This window comes from Temnothorax longispinosus, chromosome 4, assembly GCF_030848805.1.
Source record: "Temnothorax longispinosus isolate EJ_2023e chromosome 4, Tlon_JGU_v1, whole genome shotgun sequence".
NCBI lineage: Eukaryota > Metazoa > Arthropoda > Insecta > Hymenoptera > Formicidae > Temnothorax > Temnothorax longispinosus.
This window is the reverse complement of record NC_092361.1, coordinates 13242595-13258085: the sequence shown is the minus strand read 5'-3', so window position 1 is coordinate 13258085 and position 15491 is coordinate 13242595. Positions and strand designations below refer to the sequence as shown.

The 15491-nt window shown below is 44.6% G+C and overlaps 1 protein-coding gene across 2 annotated transcripts in view; it reads right to left on the bottom strand.

Annotated features, from left to right (window-relative positions):
* Positions 1 to 983: 983 nt before the first annotated feature.
* Positions 984 to 15491, bottom strand: part of LOC139811161 (netrin receptor UNC5B) — a 156104-nt gene continuing 141596 nt past the window's right edge. The window contains exons 1-14 of one of the 2 annotated variants that reach the window (XM_071775277.1): positions 10296 to 10470; positions 9768 to 10214; positions 8155 to 8369; positions 7581 to 7794; positions 5196 to 5531; positions 4530 to 4697; positions 4089 to 4253; positions 3735 to 3770; positions 3385 to 3655; positions 3124 to 3272; positions 2148 to 2887; positions 1476 to 1867; positions 1250 to 1351; positions 984 to 1170 (exon numbers count right to left, since the gene is read on the bottom strand). In XM_071775277.1, the coding sequence (XP_071631378.1) occupies positions 999 to 1170; positions 1250 to 1351; positions 1476 to 1867; positions 2148 to 2887; positions 3124 to 3272; positions 3385 to 3655; positions 3735 to 3770; positions 4089 to 4253; positions 4530 to 4697; positions 5196 to 5531; positions 7581 to 7794; positions 8155 to 8369; positions 9768 to 9828 (3021 nt within the window). In that variant the 5' untranslated portion in view covers positions 9829 to 10214; positions 10296 to 10470 and the 3' untranslated portion in view covers positions 984 to 998. Of the gene's footprint in view, positions 1171 to 1249; positions 1352 to 1475; positions 1868 to 2147; positions 2888 to 3123; positions 3273 to 3384; positions 3656 to 3734; positions 3771 to 4088; positions 4254 to 4529; positions 4698 to 5195; positions 5532 to 7580; positions 7795 to 8154; positions 8370 to 9767; positions 10215 to 10295; positions 10471 to 15491 lie in introns of those variants that run through there. The other variant, XM_071775278.1, reaches the window with a different exon arrangement.

Here is a 15491-nt window from a genome sequence, read left to right as displayed (position 1 = left end):
TATACCTTCCCAAACCCCTCGACCTTTACCCCTATACGGTGACGGGATAATGCCCATTGTTTCGAGCATCCTACGCATCCTTGGTCCAGGACGTGATACCTAGAAGCCTTCCTCGAATGCTTGCGTCGCGATACGATACATCCAAATGGTACCTAAATACCCGCCTAAATGCGGCCGCAACTGGATCCTCCAACAGGCTTCCGCTTCGTCCGATCCCGCTCAAGGACTGCCGGATACCTGGCCCGACGACGATCGGCATTCAGGTGCAAATTGGGCACATGCGGCCATGAATGTCATCTGTGATTTCCGACCTTCCCGAGTGCTTGGTCATGTTGCTCGTTAAAGCGCGTCTCATTAGGTGGAATTTGCACCAATTATCGGATGCAATTGGTTGCAGGGAATAATGAGCAGAAATAAATTATTATTGATATTGATTTAATAATGATGAAAAATATAAATTGCAGTTTAATAAAAATTGATATAAAAGATAACATGATTGCTGCATTAATAATTAATGAGATATATACTTGTTGATCTTAAAATATATCTATCAATATAATAAAATTGTTATAGGTAATACATTTTATTAATATAATTTATTTTTTTTAGTATGCGTTTTTTAATAAATATAAAACATTATTAATTAATATAATTTATTTTTAAATCAATTAGAATTTTTAAAAATATGATATCTTAATTATTTAAAACGAAAACACATATACAGAAAATCGATATAAAATAATTATTTATTATTATGGTTTACGTAAGAATAAAAATATAAAGGAAATATGAGAAAATAATGCAATACACAGGTATTTGTTGTAAACTTTTATGTACAAATATGACCAATATTTATACAACATATGTTCCTACATCCATTTTGCTAATACCATATAATAGCTACTCTATTTACAAAACTTTTGTCTCTCAAAACTTTGTCTGCGTTATAAATTTGCATTTTGTTTGCTTTATGACAGTGTAGGTTTTTAATAATTTTTTTAAATCCATGGCCCCAAACGACTCTCGAGTACGTTGGCTGCGTCAACGCGTCCCATCAGTCTTAAATGATTCAGTAAATCTGCCAGAGCCGTGGCCTCGCGATGCCTGGCTTCCCATAAGTCCAAAATATGTTCCGTTGGACTCGCTTTCGTCGCAAAGTAGTCGACGTATCTTAAAATATTGCCTCGGTTTAAATCCTTTTCGTAAATCCGTAAAAAAAGAAGATGTACTGCAAAGGATTAAAACTCACCGGTCTACTTGCAATCTCTGAGCGAGCATCCGCCAATCATTGCCGCGCGCACTTGGCGGATCTAGACATTGGCATAACTGCTTTCTAAGCGTCTTAGAAAATCTGCAACAATCGAAATAAAATATCACATATACATATCAACTTCATTATATATTTTTTTTATTGATGAGAGTATAAAATATATTTTATCTTATTTTTAACGTGTGTGTGTTAATGTAAAAAGTACCTGAAGGGTCTCGGTATGACGGATTCCGTGGACCTCGCTGAATTTTTCCCTCGTAGAACAACAGAGGACTCCGTCTTGTTACCATTTCTCTTTCCGCTCATGTTACTCCTTTTTACAAGATCGAGATCGATCCTGAGAAGCAAGCCTTGATCCTCGAAACCACGTTGACAAGCACGAAGCTCAAAGCCGAGCCTGAGGTCGCCGACGACTTTTTCTATCCTAAAGGAACGCCGGATGCTAATCCTCGAGGATGCCCAGACGCGCCGGTAAGGTACTTCCTGCCGCTCGGCAAAACCGCTCTCTCTATCTTCGAGATCGACGCGAAGTGCTGTGCCGCTAGCGCGAAATCCGAGAGTACTGTGATCGATGTAAATGCTACCCAAGCGGCGTTCCTGCGAAAGGATTACACACAATTCGCGGGAATAAGACAACCACCGGGCAATTTGTTAATACGAATTATAATAATACTCTAATGTTCATTTCTATCAATGCAGATTAACTTTATCTCGGTTTAATTTACTTTTTATCTTTTTCTAATTCTTAGAACTAGAAGAGGATAAAAAGTAAGTTAAACCGAGATTAAAGTTAATCTATACATTGGTATAGAAATAAATACAAGAGTAAATACATATATTTATTGAGATTTAAAATACATATATATTTTGTACTCACTCGTTCGCTTACGAGCTTAAACGACGCTTTGGTGTCCTCGAGTACGTGGCATCTGATGTGATCGCGTTCGCGAGACGCGAAAACCGCGACGCAGAGCCGTTTCACGGCCAGTCCAGGCGCGACCACCGAATTTTCTCCCGCCACCGCGTAAACGCTGGGTGTCTCCGTGACGAGAAACACCCCAGCGTGATCGAGCTGCGCGAACGGTTGACCGGGTAGATTCGTCGGGTCGCCGCCGAGCATCAACACCTTGCGCCACGTCGTCGCGGACGGCGAGCCGTTTGAGCTCGCCGACGAACTCGTGGAGTTGTTCGAACGTGTCTCCAGGTCGATCTCCGTCGACCACAGACTCATTTCCCAGTTTCCGGTTCTCAGCTCGGCGCAGTGCTCGAACTGAAGGATCACCGGCTTCGCGAGATCGACGCTCGCCGGACCGCAGGCCACCACGGCGGACAGCAGCGTGAATCCGGGCGGGAGATTCGGTCTGAAGGAATTTTCGCCGAGCACGGCGAGATGCAGACTGTGCCGGCGACCGCGCGGGATCGCACCTTCCGGCACCGACATTGAAACGCCCACCTCGGGTACGACCAGAAGGGCGCCTTGCTCGTCAATTATGGCTCTCACGATGAAGCCACTACCGTCATCCGTCGTGGATCGTTCGTTCTCGTCCGGTCTTTCATCATCGTCCTGTTCGTCGTCGTCCTCGTTTGTGCTCTCTGGATTCGCTTGATACGTCGAGCCTGAGAATATACGTATAAAGATTCCCGATAGACGAAGAACCTTCATCTCCGTACGCAAAAAAATGTATCTAAATTTATTACTTTTGCGATATCATTTCAAAATTTAGAGTTTACTTCAAAATAAGAGATTCAAGGTACTTTTTCTCGGATTATTTGGCAGGGAAGTGGGATTTATTCGAAACGAAACTGATTGTCTAAAGAGCTCTCGTGATCTCGAATTTATGGGAATTTCTTACGAGAAGACCGTCCCTCCTCATTATCCGACATGCCGCGTCCTCGTTGCGAGTTCTTGCAAGAAGACCTAGTTACGGAGGAGCTCGGCGATGGTCTCGTTGTCGACGGTAATGACAATTGCGGAACGTCATAATGATGCTCGGAACAGGATCTGCACATTGCGCCAGCGCGTCGTAAGATTATGTAAATGTAACTGAATGCTGATTCATATTATGTACCGTGTTCTCTCATTATTTTGATTGGTACATAAGATATATATATACCTGGGTAGTCTGGCGGCGTTCGATTCGTCTATCACATGCTCGAGACGCCTGTCGTTAGCTAAAACCGAGCGCTCGTTCTTAGAAACGACCGATTTTGCGAGATCACCCGGACGACGAAAGTCCAATCTCGCCACGCCGTACAACGCTTCCATTCTCTCTTTCCGGCGCATCAAGCGAACGAAGAAAATCGTCGTTACGGCCAGAATTATCGCGGCTAAACTCAAAGTGATCCACAATGCGAGGATATTTCTGTAATCGACCGCCCGAGTCGCTACAAAGAAAAATATCTCTTTTTCTTTTTCCATTTCAGACGGAAGCGTTTTTAAAAATAATTCAACCGGTTTCTTTACCTTCCTTGAGTACTCTTGGCCCATCTTGCCCGAGCGCTGCATGCAATAAGAAAGGAGAAATGTTTCAAATAACAAAGATATAACGCATATAATTTTACATCGACAATTTACATCGCGGGACTATGGAGTCTAAAGTAATTAATCATTTTGGAAGGTCCTCGCGCGCAGATTTCAATTTTATCCACCGGCCATTTTATCGATGAGTCACCGCGTATGCAGAGTCATCGAATTTTACGAATAGCAATCGAATGCGGAGAGCTAAAAAGGACCGCGCTCGTTCCAAATAAATCGTTAGGCACTCGAGTGCGAGTCACGAAGAACAATAAGAAGCAGAAACACGGGCTGGGGCCTCACCATTACATCGATCCGCGGAGCAGGACTCGACGATGACGTCCTTGCCTTGACAGGGACGACCGCCGTTGCTCGGCGGGGGGTCATTGCAGGATCGCCTCCTTACTCTCGAACAATCGGGACCGCATGCGGACCACGAGGACCAAGTTGACCATCTGCCGTCGACCGCTGCGTGCAACGGGGCGAAGTTGAAAATCTCGATTAAATTGCGATTATCTGATTTGCGAGACGGCGAAAAGAATGGATACATCTGTACCGTGTATCTCGATCGGGACGCATTTTTGTAGCGCGCTTAAAAACGTTTAGTACATGTCAATACGGGGCCTGTGAACTCGTATTAACTCTTGTATTCTATTACGATTTGCGACACAATATTACTCTATGTTATTTTGCTCTATATTATTTTGAGTGGCGCATGAGTGGAGTCTTTGTAGGTCCACCTACCGGGGCAGGAAGGATTGCATTCTACCCTTTGTGTAGCTGGCCCTGGGCACGTTTGACCGCCGTTGATTGGAACAGGATTCGTACATGTTCTTGTCCTCTTTTGTACGCCTCTACCACAGCGAGCGCTACACTCCGACCATCCGGACCAGGACGACCACCCGCCGTTCACTGAGAATGGATCGGAAAAAGAGAAAAAAAAGGATACAACGGCGAAATTAAAACGAGAACAAATAACACCTTGTTACACCCCGCGGCTCGAACAGGCCACAAGACATGAGTGAGTTGCTTATCCAACGCGACGTCAATTAAAAATAAGAGAATCAAATTTTAATCATCGTGAAATCTGCAAGCGCATCCACTACAAATTTAGTTATTGGAGGAGCTGAACATGTGATAAATAACGCGCAGAATAATACAATAACATCTCCACAACGTCTCTACAATTATTTTTTGGAATACAAATGTAAGATATATTTATATGTATTAATAATATTTTAGATAGAACATAAAAAAAGAATCTTTTTTTTAACTTTATAGGATAAATTGTTACAAAGCTATAAGCTTTTTTATCATCTTTATCCATCCACTTCCTCAATCATCGCGCACGAGCGTGTTCTTCAACCGCATCCGTTCGGCGATTTGCACAGTAAAAAGAAAATTGCTCACCGTAGACGGTGAGCACCGCCGGTTCGCTGACTCTCCTCGCGGCAATGTTCTCAGCGACGCAGGAATAGTTCCCTTGATGCCTCAATTCGGCCTCCCCGAGGAGCAGATGCCCGTCGGCGGATTGTACAAAGCCGGTCGCGGAGGACATCTCGTTGAGGTTCGCGTCGGCGGTGGCGGAAGCTACGCCAGCGGCGGCCGTCTCAAGAGGAGAGCCATTCCTAAGCCAATAAACCTTTGGTGATGGTACACCCAAAGGCGGCGAGCATCGCAGTTCCGCATTGCGGCCGGCTTCCACCGACAGGGAATACGGCGGTGACAGGAAGTGCTTCTTCAGATCTACATCGGCACGATCGGGCCGCCGGTATCGGGCGGGTTTTTTAATATTCGCTCGGAAACACGTTCGAGAGGAGCGGGAAATGAGAACGGGAAGAGGGAGGAGTGGCACTCAGCGATATTAGGGCGCGCGTACAGACGCGCGAAAGGGCTTTCACGGAGTTTCTCTGTCCGGTTTCTCCCCCTCTCCCCTACCCCCCGACCATCAGAAAGACGGAAAAAGATTTGCGGCGCGTGAACCACAGAATGCATAACTGCGGTCATTCGTTCGGTGTGGCTATCCGTCGCGGTATTATTTGCCGCACCACGTCCGCGTTCAAAAAGCGAGGCTTTCATATCGCTCGTGAAGAGCGTAAGCACCGACCGCGCGGCCATAGTACCTCGACGTGGCGGTTACGCGCTTTAGAAGCTGACGGAATTCTATGCCACGGTATGCAGACCCGCGACTGATGGATGATACGTCCGGCATCACAAAGTATACCGCGTTATGGACCATCTAGACCAATTCAAATGCATTCCGGCTTACGCTGCCTTCGCTGGCTTCGAGATATTTTCACGCGATACGTCATGTGCCAAACACAATTTTAACGTGTCATTGAATTTACGTTTTTTAAAAAAAATGTAATATTTTTTTCCATAGACATTGACATTGGGTACAATAATTCGTACGAGTCGTAGAAGTCACTCGTCGCAAAAAATCACTTCTACTTCCTAAACGTTCGGATAATAGGTTCCCACTTCGAATTCCCATTACGCGATTCGATCGTTCAATTTGCAGATATCTCATTTTCCTCGTCGTCGCCGTCGCGCGCGCGTTCGAATGTATTTTATATGATCATAAAATATTAAAGCTTGAGACATGAATAACTCAATGCGCGTCGCTATTATCCAGCTAAATTAATTGCCGGCACTTGGTTCTATTCGGAAATAGAATAAGATGGTTGTGCAGAAAATCGTTCTCCGCGAATCGTATACACATCGATTCGATCGACATCCTGCATTCAATTTCGAAAGCGCGTCCGCTTTCTGTTTGCACGCAAATACCGATTTAATTTTGCATCCTGTTTGCCACGCTTGTTTGCGCGGCGTGGCGCGACTCGAAATGTCTAAATGAAAATTGCTCTTGCGTTGCACTTTTTACGAAGCGCCCAATCCCGAAGCAATCCCGCATCGTTATTGGAATCACATACACCGAAATACCAAAATACACTTTTCATATGGCTTATCTCGCAATGTATAGGCGACTTTATTTTAGCTTTGATAACCTACGAGTGTTCTGCAATGAATAACAGAGGTTCTCCCTCGTTTTCCGCTGGTGAAAAAAAAAACGCAGCCGCTATTCCGGGGCTTACGCGTCTGTCGTTTCATTTGCGATAGAATATCGATTAGATTTTGTACTCGATTTGCGCGTCACAGGACACTTGATGAAAACCGAATCGTGTCCGCTTTGTCCCATTAATTTGTCCCATCTTCCAGGCTCTCTTTTTGCTATATACAAGGTGCGGGGGGAGATTAAGCTTTTACGTCGAGTTTCTTCAAAAACTTTAAATGAAAATCGTGTTACCAAAATTACATTAATAAAGTTACTAAATAATGGAATGGCGATGTAACTAAAGACCATGCTCATCGTACATTTGATAAAATATAATTTGCACAAAAATGTTTCTGAAATAACTTTTTATACGTGCGATTGCAAAGGAACACAGACATTTCCATGTTATCAACAATCGTAATATAATTTTATAATCCGAATTAGAACATAAATTACAAGAACGCTCGAAATAATTGTTACAGCCTGTTCAAGGGCCTCGTTCTTCCCCCTTGTGTTAACATGAGTGAAAGTGACGTAATCTCCTGAGTTAGAGCATCTCACGTACCGCGGAAACGAGCGGCATGGTCATTACCGCAATGAGAGAAAGAAAATCCTTTCGTCGCGTCGGTAAACTGAACATTCAAAGGGAATCGAGGGAAGACAGGGGACATACAGGATAGCGGGGAAAGAGCGAGCGGGGGAGAGAGAAAGAGAGAGGATGGGGAGAGCTCTCTACTTACAGGCGACCTCAACCGTAGCGGGCTGGCCCCGAATTTGACCTGGTCCCGACCATGCCACGCACTCGCACTTGAATCTCTCCCTTCCGAAGTACTCCTCGACCTCGTTCCTCGTCACGTTCAACTCGACCTCGACGACCCTCGTTCCGGTACGAGGGTCGACGAAATCCTGCTGCTGCGAATGCTCGGCCCGGTCACCGTTGCAGCGAAAATACACCTGCGGAAAAGAGCGGCGGTAGGGAGGGAATGTGTATAGTTTCGCGTGCCATGAAAGAAACAGCTTGTCTTCGTTAAATTGCGGCTAAGTAGGTAATAAGAACGAGGAGAGAGGAGAGAGCCGCCGCACCAAACTCGAGCCAAGAAGGAGATAAAGACAAAGGCATTTTGTAGAAAGCTCCAACGGGGGTTGTATATGAGAGCATCAAGGGAAATGATACTTCCATGTATTCATATAATACTATGGAGTAACTTGTAGTGTAGTGGTAATAAGAAAATATATAGCGCGGAATAAATCTTCGCGCAAAGCGTCATATAGAGACGCGAATCATATATAAAGATTATTACAGTAAATACGTACCTGAAGTGCGTGCGCGGCGCGACAATGCAACGTCGCCGGTTTCCCTTTAACGACAAACGTGTCGACGGGCTCCGCCAAGAAAATCGGCAGGGAACCGCCAACGATGAGATCGGTATCGCTGGTTATAGTCGCGGTCTCGTAGTCACCGTAGTCGTAATCTTCGACAGGATAATTCTCCTCGTCATCCTCCTCGGCGTCATCCTCCTCCTTCGTACCTGGCGAGCAACGCAGCACACGCTTTATCCCTCTTGCGAGCGAAAAAATCGATAATTTCAGCGCGTTTTATTCCGCAAATCCGATAAAGCCGTCAGTCTAATCCCTCGGCGGCATTATCCATACATCCCCGAAATTTTTCATATCGGATCGATTGAATTAAAATCGTCGCCGCCGCGGGCTCTCGCTCTTGGTCCATCGGAGGGATTAAGCCGCGTCCACCACGATAAAGAGAAACGCCGATGGAGACGCGTTATCGGATTACTAATGGCGCATTATAGGATCCAATGACGTCCAACAACGATCCCCTATATATCCGATCGTCTTTTCTACGAAAGTGTATCGTTATCCGAAGACACACGCGCGCGCGTTTGAAACGTCGCGCGCGGTATATTTAGACGTCGAGTCGGATACGATGAAACAGTAAAGTCGGGCTTAACGATGCGTGGCGGATTTTACGCCGTGTATCAGCCGTGGCGAGACACGTTCGCGCTTAGATCTCCCGGACTTTACACTTCGTGTTCGCCGTCCCGCACCTAAGTCCCGCGGGAACTTTATTACATCCCGAGTAACTGCGCCTCTCTCTTGTTTGAGTGGTCGCGGTAAACCGAGCACCGGCGGACCGATGATTACCCCCGCTGTCACGCTCATGAGAAAACATGTCACGATTCGCAGTGAGGGGCTTTCGCGAGGAACGCGAGGCGTAAATTTACGCCGCGATTCGTACGGCTCGGGCACGCTTTCGGCCGGAAGCAAGCGAAATGAATTTTTGGTCGCTCTGGAAAGTGCCGGCAAACTTCCGCGCTGCAATAGTTTTGGCTGGTAGTTAAACCGATATTTTGGTAAACCGATTTTTTGAGTGCACTTAATGAAATAGAATGTGTTTAACACGTTCACTGCCAAGCCATATTTGGGAAAAGAATCCCCGATGTCAATTTGAGTTATGTTTATAAATTATTCAAAACCCAAAATATAATGTACAAAAATAATAAATATTTGTATTAATAGACGCGTGTTAATAAATATATAGAGCCGATTTCACAGTCTCCGATTAATATGATCCTCCGATTAAACTCACTCTGCATCTCTTTCTAACTGTCCCTCTAGAAAAAGACGAAGACTGAGTTTAATCGGAGGATCAAGTTAATCGGAAACTGTAAAATCGACCCATAATAAGATAATGGCCAAATCATCCAAATACGAATTAACTCATATTTGGCGCAGTCAACGTGTTAATAATAAATTCATTTAGCTTCAAGTAATAAACATGCGAGACGTGCATTTCGTGCAACTTATCTGTTCGAATGCTTGTCACAAGTTGAATGGATTTATTAACGTATCGGGAATAGTCGACAGGTGTCATCAAACTTAAATCTACTGCTTCATGCTCCGTTACTTACTTTCGAGCGTGCTGGCAAGACGAAGAAGCATTAAAAGAAGAATACTGATCCTCAGCTCCATCGTTACCTCACATTTCACTTAAACCGGTCTTTTTATTTCATGCCACTCGGAGAAATTAGGCACAACGAACTTCGTATTCTACGCTGACACGTTTCATTAGTGTCGCGCTTGTTAACCACGAATGATCTTGGCTTCATAGCCGGTGATCATTGTCAAGTATCATTGGATATTTTCTATAATTTTAACGAACATCCGCGATGCATCGACGTATGTTACGTCAGTGAATCATGCATCGAGAGAGATCGACCTGGCCTTCGATCAAACGGAGATAGAAGAGATCCCGATCGTCTGTGCGTACGCAAGAATCATACGACAGATCCAACGTTCGAGGGTCATATTCACCTCACATTCAAATTTTTTTTAATTTGCAAAAGAAGACTCGTTTCCTTGAAAAAAAAATACCATAAATAATTAGTCGCGGCTCGTCCCGAGGACTACATGACGAATTTGAACGAGGGTGCTCGCACTTGCATGGTTGCACTCGCGTTCGAGCGTGCGAAAGGGTGGGGGACACGTGACCGGCTTCGAGCCCCTCGCGCACGGCGGTGAACGAAACGAGGGAAACGAGGAGTTCGCTAAGGGAGGGTGGTTGCACCGATGCTCGCGGGTCGGCACGCGGTAGACGACTGAACTTGCCGACGTGCGCGCACCTCTATATATACATATATATACGTCTCACTTCGATACCGACGCTCTTCTTCATCCCCTTGTCGTCGGGGGTGCTGCTGCTCGCTGCTGCTGCTGCTGCTGCCAGTGGTGGCGGTATCCGCGGCGGCGGCGGCGGCGATGGCGGCAGTGGTGGTGGTGACGTTGATGGTGGTGGTAGTTGTGGCGGTGACGCCGGAGGCTGCGCTTTCTTCCGCGAATGTTCTCCTTCCGCCTTTGAGCGATGATCGACATATCACTCTCGCACCAAATATGCATCCCTCTAACTCTTATATCCGTCACAGAAGTCGTTTAACTTTTTACTGGCGTATTGAGTATGAAACAATCTGTATTTCTTTTCAAAATACATTTCCGTATTTTTTTATAAAAAAATATATATATATATTACACACCACAAGAGCATGTAGAGTTTTTCACGGGGTTAGTGACTGTAAAGCGCTTATTCACTTGAAGGGTTAGTACTTCAACCCTTCATCGCACGGGACATCTTTGACATAATCGACGACGACCCAAGTCAGAAAAGAATGATCGAGAGCCATTTGTTTTTTAACGAAGCTCTCATTTGTGGCTGGGACACGTCTCTTCGGATAAAGCCGAGTACTTGTTGGCGCGTTCGAGGAGTGCATTGTCGTGTACGAAACGTCGATACATCAGTTCCTTGACGATTCAATATTCATCTACCCCGTCCTCATTCATGGCGCGTCATAAAGCCAGCGCCGTTAGCCTCGAGGTCATTGTTATCGCGCCTCGTCTACCACCGTAGTGCCTTTGGTAAAGGACTGAATGAATATCGCTCGAGCATCCGCTCGATCGAGGAGGGGGATTCCTTAGAAGAGGATCCTTACACGGGAACGTATGGGATTTCCTACGTTCGATCACTGCCGATCCGCTCGAACGTGAAATCGGATCCAACCGCGAGAACGAGTTTAGCGTCGCGACGACGCGGTCCTCTAACCTCGCAATTTCGTATATACGAGGGTGGGATGTTACGGTAAACGAGCTTCCGAATCGCTTGGTTACACATCCAGAAAACCGATACCTTGTTGCTACTTGGCGCTAAAAATCGAAGAGTACGGAACGTGCCCGTGTCACGTCAGGTTTTGCTCCACGAGAGAGAAAAATCTTGGATGAAAACTTTATTTTACGATCCACGCGGATTTTTATAGATGTTAGGTAACACACAGGCATATTTTTGGAGAACAGAGCCCGCGTTCTTCCTACATCGTGAATTAAGTTTTCGTATTTTTAGGCATTTATTATCGAGGCGCCAAATTGAGAGATGCCAAAGCTTCAAATATTTTCCCAGTGACCTATCGCATTCCTGCAATGGGAATTCGACCGACGCGTCTTGGCAAACATTATAAAGCGCATTCAAGCGTCTCTGTCCACGAGAAGTTCCGTTTCGCTCTGTTTACTCTAAGTATCTCACGCTCAACTAGACAAGAAAATCCCCACGGCATGGCACTTGCCCGCCGTAATTAATGATACCCTACGGGAAAGGATTAACGTGTACACAAAGTATATACATTAGTGCCCGATCGGAGTTCGGCATGCATCGCGATAACGTTTAAGGCGCTCGATGCCGGGCATTAAGGTGGCTGCAGCATCGTATGGCCTTAATCCGGATCTATACGCCGATGTGTGCCGCCATTATGTATTATACTCACATGTATATCGGTTCGGCGAGACGTCGAAGCTTGACTTATGCCGATGGCCCTCACTCGCAGATGGTTATCTCGCGCCTTTACGAGAGAGTCGATCCGTTCGAGCCTGTGTGCGAGCGCAATGTGCTTAAGCGATTTAACGTAAACACACGTAGCAATTTGTCCCGGGCTTTATGTCGCCCTCGGGAAAAAGGAGCCCACGCGCTCGTTCCGTACCGTTCGGGACAGAATAAAGAGAGAAGAGAGAGAAGTGTTCGTGGCACGAGAGAAAGCGTACGAGAGGAGAAAAAAGGAGAGCAACGTAAAGAGCACGAGAACAATACGCGGCTCGTTTTCTTACTTTGTCGATATGTTATAGATAAAAATAACAGAAGAAAATATGCGCGTTTTATTAGCAAGTTGATGTCTTGTTGAGCGAACCTTTTTCAGCTAATTGCAATCGCCCATTTTGGGTTAGCGACGATATAAAAAAGAAAAGAAAAAATCTCCGCTCGAGTGAAAGCGAATAAAGAAATAAAATAGGTGAGTTTATCATCGAGCTTTGAGGCAGGTCTTCGTAGACACTACGTCGTATCGACTCCAAGGTGTATACGCTTCGAGTATAAATTACCACATGCTTGTTCTCCGCGTGTAGCACGTCGTACATCATGCTATATCTAGATAAGCCGCCGTTAGAATTATTAACACGCGTGGCCACCGCTGACTGGGATGTTCGTTTATTCGCGCTTATGTGAAAAATTAGCGAGAAGGCGGAGCCTTATCGCATCACCTATAACCGTCTAAATAATTATCGGACAAGGGCTGAATGAGAATCACGATTTCAATATTAAGACTTAAATTTTTGCACATAAGTATGTGAGAAAATTTAAGTCTTAATATTGAAATCGTGATTTCCATTCAGCTTGTCCGATAATTATTTAGACGGTTATAGATGATACGATAAACTCTCCGCCTTCTCGCTAATATTAGTAATATTCAAATGCTCCAAAAAGAAATGAAAAACTTAATGGAATAAGTTTCTTTCTTTCCGTCTCTTCGATATGTTATCAATCGTAAAATATTAATTGGTCATTTTGCAGCGCAAATACACAGGATCGATCCGCGTATCGCACACTGTTATCCATCTTTATCTACATCATAATATAATATAACGTGTATAACGGCTATATATACGGCGCGTTAGCCGTCGAGCGACGTTTAGTGGAAATCACAATTCGCATAACGAGATAATCAGGGGGCGTAATTAAAAACAATGTCGCGTCACATATGATTATGCGCGGCTTGCAAACCGGTGACAATGAATATTGCCCGATTGCAAACAGACACCGCGCGTAATTGGCTTCCGCGCTGCGGCCGTTAAACGCCGGACGATAAACACGCTTAACGCGTATCGTCAAATATGTCGCGCGATGATCAATGCGATTGACAGAATGCGCGCGGATAACGCGACGACGAGGCCGGCGATTTAATCATTAAACCGGCCGGCGGCAGCGGGTGGCATAATCCGCGACATTTGCTCGGCAAATGAACTTCGTGCGCCGGCAAGGCGTGAAACACTCGCCAAGTCACGCGCGTTGGATAAATTGAAGGTGCCGCGCGGGATGCCATTTTAGGCGGAGCGGCTAAAATGCGGATTGTATCCGCATGACCACATTCGCAGGCCCATCGTTTTCGACCGCGCCATTGCGCCGGCTGCGAAGACCGGCAGTGCTGCATCGTGATGGTCGATTGTCATATAATTATTTCAGCGCGAATTTAATCGTCACTCTCTTCTATTTCTCTATCTTTATCATAAAAAGACCCTCGATCTTGAAAAATTGACGCATCCGTTACATCTACCATCTATACGATTTGCTTCGAGGATAAAAATAAAGACAAAACGTGGTAAATTACTTTGTCGATAATAATTTTGCAAATTGTATTTAATCAATCTATTTCTAACTATTTCATAAATTTATTTTTACCTATTTCTATATTGCTTTCAATTGTACAAAACATTTCAAATTTATGTAAAGAAATAAAAATATAGTCCTTCCGGGTAGAGTACTTTTCGAGGTACAAGGTACGTACCTCGAGTTATTCATTTCTATATATTTTTATAAAATGGCTTTCAATTGCGCAAGAGGTTTTAAATTTATTTGAAGTATAAAAATACAGCTCTTTTCCGGATATAGTATAATACTTTTCGAAGTACAAAGATATGTACTTCGAGTCATTCCTTCGCACGACCCTACTGATATGACACATATATATAGGTACAACGTTGTGCAGTCCGCAACGTATTATTTCAAGCCGATGACCGCTCTCGCGTCTATACGTTTAAACAAAACGTCGTCGGTACGTACAAGACATATATACGTATCGCGGGGTTGAGGAACCGTACTATTTCTTTCATCGATTGGATCTCTCCCAAAGGGTTGTCCATAGGATCTACCTCACCTTAATATTTCAGCGTACGTGCAGCTGTTGTCTTCGCAAACTCGAGAAAACCCGCGCGGCTCTGCCTTACGTGCTCTCTTACATATCTTTGACGAAAATAGTCGTGCGGTTGTAACGAGAAATAAAGAATTCGGACCTGTATACGGTTTTCCTTCGCGGCGGTATCATTCGTTTTGGAAACACGCGCAACGTGCATCTGTTATTAATTTAACGAATACTAAAAAGACCCGCCGATCAACCGCGGAGAAAGCCGGAATGCCTATTAGCCATCGGTTATTCATGTCGAAAGTTTGTCACAGCAAAACAGCGCGCCGCAGCTACCTCGACAAAACAACGCTGGCCTTTGCAATGTAAAAATGCACGATCATGCAACCAGTAAGAAAAAATTTTGATGAATATCACGAGGAGACTAATTCTAGGTAAAACATTCAGTTAAGCAGTGACTATCGCATTATTGTTATATTAACAGTGTTAAGCGTTTAAAATTAAAGCGTTTAATTGGATATATTAATTGCTCAATTTCATTCTTCGCTTTTTTGGTTTTTAATTTCATTTTTAATTTTATTTAAAATAGTATCATTTTTTAAAGTCATTTTTTGTAGGAAACATAATTATTGTCCAAGATAAAATCATAAAAAAATATTTTGACTATCCGCCTTTTTTGTTTCCCATGTCTGATGCTCATCAATATATTTCGAAGAAAAAAAGTAGAAACAAATGTTATTCGTCTTTCAGCACTCGCGCGCGGTTGTACGCGCATGGTGAATTTTCCCGAGACAAGAGCGAACAAAGAAAGGGTCCCGATCTAGGGATACGTGCACGGTGACGTTAGTTATAATGCATGAGCGTCGAGGTAATAGAATACTCAAATATGCAAAGCGGCGACCAATGCTC